Raw genomic sequence first — 6,000 nt, 5'->3', positions numbered from 1 at the left:
AATGTATTATTGACTATGTATGCATGTGTAAGTATGCCCATCTGTCAGAATCGCTGTTAAATCAGGGGATGCACTGACTATGGAGTACAAATTCTTTTTGGTGCCAGCAGCAGGCGCTATGTTTTTTTTTTGTATTTACAATTGTATCTCTCGTACAAATATGCACGTGGGTATATACATACATACGGTTGGTTTGCCTTAAGCATAGTCATATTAGCTTGACAGACATTGCCTTTGTAATCACCACATCTTACTTCACAAATTATACTAGTTGAACTCGATTTACTTAACATAAGGAAGAGAGCTACAGAGAGTAACTGCACGAGTGTGTGTGAAAACAGAGAGCAATCGTTCGCTGGTGCGTATTGTGAGCGAATTAGAATTAGTATTCCTGGTAATAAAACAAATCAACACAAACTAATATGTATGTGTATACGAATTACAGATATGAACAATGATATTACGAACCAACCCATGAACGAAGAATGAGCCGAAGATGCGGTCAAATTAAAATGCGAATGCTCCTTCGTTGTCATTAAACAGTGGGTCATATTCGAGTTAGACTTGTATCTACCAAACGTATTATGGAAGAGAAGGGAAATATGTTTATGTTAAGCTAATTACTACTGGCTTGGTGAGTGACTAGCTTTCGGGAGTACGTAGGTTCGAATCTCCGTGCATGAACATTAAATAATAGAAAATTTTTCTAATGGCGGTAGCCCCTCGGTAGACAATGACACACCTTCGAGTGTATTTCTGCCATGGAAAAGCTCCTCACAAAATCATTTGCCGTTCGGAGTGGGCTTGAAACTGTAGGTCCCTGCATTTGTGAAACAACAGAAGGCACATAACACAAATAGAGGAGAAGCTCGGCTAAGCACCTGACAGAAGTGTACGCGCCAATTATTTATTTATTTTAACTACTATTTTTATGGATATAAGTATTTTAATTACTTGATTCTTAACATATTAAAAAAATAAAGGCTTTATTTTATATCTTAGTACAGAAAAAAAACTAATAAATATACTAAAGAACACGATTAAGTTATAGTGCATTCCAATTGGGACTTAACATAACTTTTGCAAAGTTCTATCGGAAAAGTGTCAAGGGTTTAAAATATCACAACAACGCAAAATATGCCATAATGTGAACTTAGAGATTCTGAATTTCTTTAAGCGATGTATAATCAATTGACTCCTCTAAAATCCAATTGGCATTTTCTAAAATCCAATACGCCTCTAAAACCCAATTGGCGCTTCTGAAATCCAATTTACCCTTTCTAAGACTTAATGAACTATTTTGACGTTTTCTAAAATCCAATCGACCATTTCTAAGTCCAATTGAGGCCTTCTGAAATCCAACTGGAAATGGTGTAGTACAAAAATAATTAAATAAATAGTTGAAAACAGTTCCTGTCAGGCCTTTTTGTAGACCTTGAGCTACGGGTCCAAAGAGAATGCAAAATTTTTTAACAAATTCATTATAAGTATCGTCTCGTTTTTAGTTTTTATTTCCTGATCAAATAATAAAGAAATATATGACTTTTTTACATTTACAATTCATAGATTTTTTATTATATCTTAATTTTGGCAACAACGAGATATTTTAGGAAACTCAACAAAAATGTTGTAACACAGATTTTTTTCATTTTATCGAGGCTCGTTATATAGAGGTTTCACTACATTAATTTTATCTTACTTGCATTTTAGTCCATATAAACGAGGCCACGATTTTCAACGTTTTTCTTCTGATACGTTTTTTATTTCCGCCAGCAGCCTTTTGTTCCCAGAACCTTAAAGTAACATTATTGCCATTTATTTGCCTTCAACACACTACTGTACATCGCCAGCAATTGCTTGCTGTTATAAACAATTTCTTAGCATTATTATTGTTTTTGTTGCTGCCGTTAATATGTCTTACATACGCTGCTCATATGTTCTACAGCTTCTACGCTGACTGCTGCTGCAACGTCGTTACAGTTTTCTCACTCATTTTGTTGCTTGCCGCTTGGTGCTCTCTTTTAGTGCGACGCTATTGTGAAGCGCTCAGTCAACTGCTCGCTCTACAGCTACAATTTGCCATGCCAGCACTGCTACTGCTGAGCGGAAGGCAATACACGTGAGTGTATGAGTGTCCATGTGCGTTTTAGGGTAAGTGACGCTGTATGTGTTTGTGTGTATCTGTGAAATTGATTTTATTAGTTTTTGGTTTTTTGTTGAGTTGTGTTGAATTTAAAAAATTTTTGAATTGCGCGCCCCTAGTCATTGACTAAACGTACAAGCGTCAAGCAACAGCGCAATCAGCGGCTAAGCGGCAATACTCCACTCTACTCTAGTACCATACAATTAACAACAAAACGAAAATAGTGGCAAGAACAGTGTTTAGCAGTGTGGCATTAGTGGCGAACTGACAGTTGCGGCATTTGTGCAGAGCGAGATAATACGAATATGTTGGTGTTAAAACATTAGCATTTGCATTTGATTTTCTGAATTGGTTAGACGTTTTGTTTTTTATTGTTTGCTTTACGCTTGAACTCCATGAGTTTTATTTGTGTTAATTTTTTGTTGTGTTTCGTGCTTGCGGTTTCATTGGAATTACTAAAGTGAAGTGCTATCTTCGAATACACTCATAAACGGTCTTCGGGTGCTATCAGTTTTGTTGGCGCCACCCACAAGGTTTTTGAAGTTTGATTTAATGAATGGAATCGGTTGGAAATGATGCTTTAATAATAAAGTGAGAAAGTGCAGGAAATTGGCATGATAATAAGTTAATGTGAATTGATTAAAAAAATTTGGAAAGAATAAAAGTACGTACATGTATTAATGACAAAAACTAAACGATTACAAAAATGAAATTAAGAAGCAAATTCACGAAATTTGGTTATTAAAAGATAGTAAATGAATTTTCAAAGAAATACACTGTAAAACGAATGCTATAGAAAATCTACTGAATTAAAACATATATACTAGAATTAAAAATTTTGATTGAATTCACGTTTCGGAACCGAGCCAAAAATCATCGGTAAACAATTTTTAACAAAAATACTTTCTTATAAGTGCATAAAAATGCTTACCAGGATTGAATAAACAAAATATTTTTGTTTCTTTTAACAATCAATTGAGTTAAGTGAAGAGGACTTAATAAAAAAATTAATAACATTTTTTAATTTTTTAAAAAACTTGTGTACACAAAAATAATTAACAGTTTTAATTAAAATTGAATGATATTTGCAAAGCAAAATAAATGTTTAAACAATTTTAATAAGAAAGTGTAATAAACCAGCGCCATAAAATTTATTTCGGCTCGTTCTTCAAAACATATAAGGACAAAACTTACGTGTGAACATTTACTTGCAAAGATATCAAGTGAATGAATATTAAATGCAAAAGTAATTAATTAAATTCTTAACTAGTGCAACTGCATACAACTTTTTCGTTCTCTTGCGCTTCTCTTTGCGAAGCCTAATGCCGGTAGAGAAAAATAATACATTCACTATCATCCATACAATCAAGCTCTTGGGGTTCAGTTGCGTTCCGGATATTGTAGCAGGCTACACTCCTAAGCACGACACTATACACGTACCCCGTTAAATCCCTTCATCTAACACCGCTCTCACTGCAGACCGACCCCGCCGAGTTGGACCTACCGTTAGGTGAGGTTGACGACGACGACCGGTGACTTTGCCGTGCCCGGCAGGACTTGATATACTACTACAACAACAATAATGCTTGTAGTTTTACTACTTGTCACAAATATAAAATGAATTAGAAAAAAAAAAACACTTACAACTTTGTAAACATCTTTACAAGTAAAAAACTTTAAAATCCAAAACAAAACTTAAAATTCAATAGAAATTAACTAGACATGCTGTGAATTTTGTGCGGAATAAACGAACAAAAATATTTGTCTCCGATTTGTTAATTAATAAAAAACATATAAAAGTGCGTGTCGGTGTTTAAAAATTGTGCAACTACAATATCAAATCTCTGTTTCGACATTTGAGAAACTTTCTGAACTTCACTACTCAACGTTTGTCACAGATTGTGGTCTTGAGCTTTAAAGATAAACATCCTCGTCTAACATTTTATACGCAACACGCACAAAAACGGATTAAAAGTGGAAGACATCACGGCAAAAATGGTAAATATGCAACAAAAACAACTAATTCTTTTAAAGTTTAATATCGACACTTAGTCGAATGCCCGTGTGACTAACTACTGTGTATTTAAAAAAAAATAAATCTTATTCATTTGCACGATAAGCTAAATCCTAATTGGACGTATTATTATTGTTTAACATTCATTAACACACAGCCATGCTTAGACAAATATAAAAATACGAAGACAAAGGCAAAAAATAAAAATGAAAATATTCACAAAATTCGAACATTAAAAAAAGTGGAAAATTACTTTTAATTTGAAAAACTAAAACATAGCTTTCTATGATTTAATACATTTTTTGGAGCAATACTTTATTATATGATACAATATATATATAGATAACTGAAGTGAGCGCAAGTGCGAATATTTTTTGTTTCGAAAACTTCTTTATATAATTTATGAAAATTACGATTTGTGCGCTTGAAACTAGAATATGAAGCGATGTTCCATGGCTGTTTTGGACATGGAAGTAACACATGGGTTGAAAAGTCGCGGACCTTACACATAGATGACACTAGTTTTATTCCATTCACCCCTTTTTCAATTTGTACTAACCTTAAAAAGGCAGCTGTTCAAATTTCACGATATTCTATTCATTAGTTCGTGAGTTATTGTGCTAAGAGTGACGCTAGTTCTGTTATTTTCAAAGCAATGGATCAAACAGAATTTCGTGTTTTAATTTTACACTGCTTCTTGATGGGAAATAAAATATCAAGGGACTACTGGCTGTTCACAGACTTAAAAGAAATGTTCGCCGGTAGAAATTTCGCTCGAATGAAGATGTTATCGTTGAAACTGAAGCCTATTTGGAGGCAAAAGTTAAGTCTTCCGCAAATGTGGGATTGAATTTAAGAGCGACGCTGGAATGATTGCGTTGTTCTTGATTGAAATTACGTTGATGAATAAAGTTAATTTTGAATAAAAAAACGTGTTTCGTTTGTTAGGCCCGGGACTTTTCAGCCCATGCGTTGAAAGTGTTTATGCCTTTTTTAATTTTCTCATCGAAAAGATAAAGTGGATTTGATATTAATGGGCTCTCTTACCTCTTTCTAACTATAAAATGCAATTAAACTCTCTTTGTTTTCTGAATTACTCGATAAAGCTTTAAGCTGCCTTTTTCGGCATGATAAAGGGGAAACTTCGAAATGAGGACACCCGATTTTGACAAACGACTTTTGAAGTTTTTCGTTTTAGAGTTATTCGAAGTTAAAATTTTTAAATATTTGTTAACCACATAATGCTATTTTCCTATGAAAGTAGGCACTCATTTCAATTCTTTTATGGCCACACACACTTTATAACATTTAAAACTGCTAGCATCTCTTTACTTTAGAGTTTAGGTGCGCAAACGGCAGGGTCTAATAAGTTGAAGGTAGACTAAGATTTTGTTGCTCGTTTGCACAAAGGTCAATATGTACTTACCATGACATTTAACTTCTCTCTCAGGTTCAGGTGTGTTGATTATTTAGTAATCCTGAACTGAATGGGCTATATTCTCAAAGGAGAAGTATCTCATTTAGTTCAGAGTACTAAAAATATATGTACATTCATATGTATGGTTATCTAGACACATAAATATGTATATGCTATATAATATTCAAAGGAAAAATTACAGTTCCAAATTTGACGAAACATCTGCTCTAACTCATCGTGAAAAGATTTAATGGTGTGGCCAATATCAGACCGTTAGCCGGCTCTCAGCAAATTTGACTGAATTTGGTTTGTTTGCGAAAAAACTAAGAATATGTTACTGATATAACAAAAAAATTAACGCAATGTCACTTCGTTGCCATCTGAACAACAACAAATTTGACGAGTGTGTGAAATGTGCGTGTGCCT

General features: G+C 33.8%; 1 protein-coding gene across 3 annotated transcripts in view; it reads left to right on the top strand.

The window, feature by feature from the left end:
- The first annotated feature begins 3,273 nt into the window (after positions 1–3,273).
- Positions 3,274–6,000, top strand: part of LOC129244759 (uncharacterized) — a 101,101-nt gene continuing 98,374 nt past the window's right edge. For 2 of the 3 annotated variants that reach the window (XM_054882584.1, XM_054882582.1), the window contains exon 1: positions 3,276–4,141. In XM_054882584.1, coding sequence (XP_054738559.1) covers positions 4,139–4,141 — 3 coding nt within the window. In that variant the 5' untranslated portion in view covers positions 3,276–4,138. Of the gene's footprint in view, positions 4,142–6,000 lie in introns of all 3 variants that reach the window. The other variant, XM_054882583.1, reaches the window with a different exon arrangement.

Source organism: Anastrepha obliqua, chromosome 4 (assembly GCF_027943255.1).
Source record: "Anastrepha obliqua isolate idAnaObli1 chromosome 4, idAnaObli1_1.0, whole genome shotgun sequence".
In the NCBI taxonomy this organism is placed as follows: Eukaryota; Metazoa; Arthropoda; class Insecta; order Diptera; family Tephritidae; genus Anastrepha; species Anastrepha obliqua.
The sequence above is the reverse complement of the archived record's forward strand: the minus strand, read 5'-3'. Positions and strand labels throughout refer to the sequence as shown.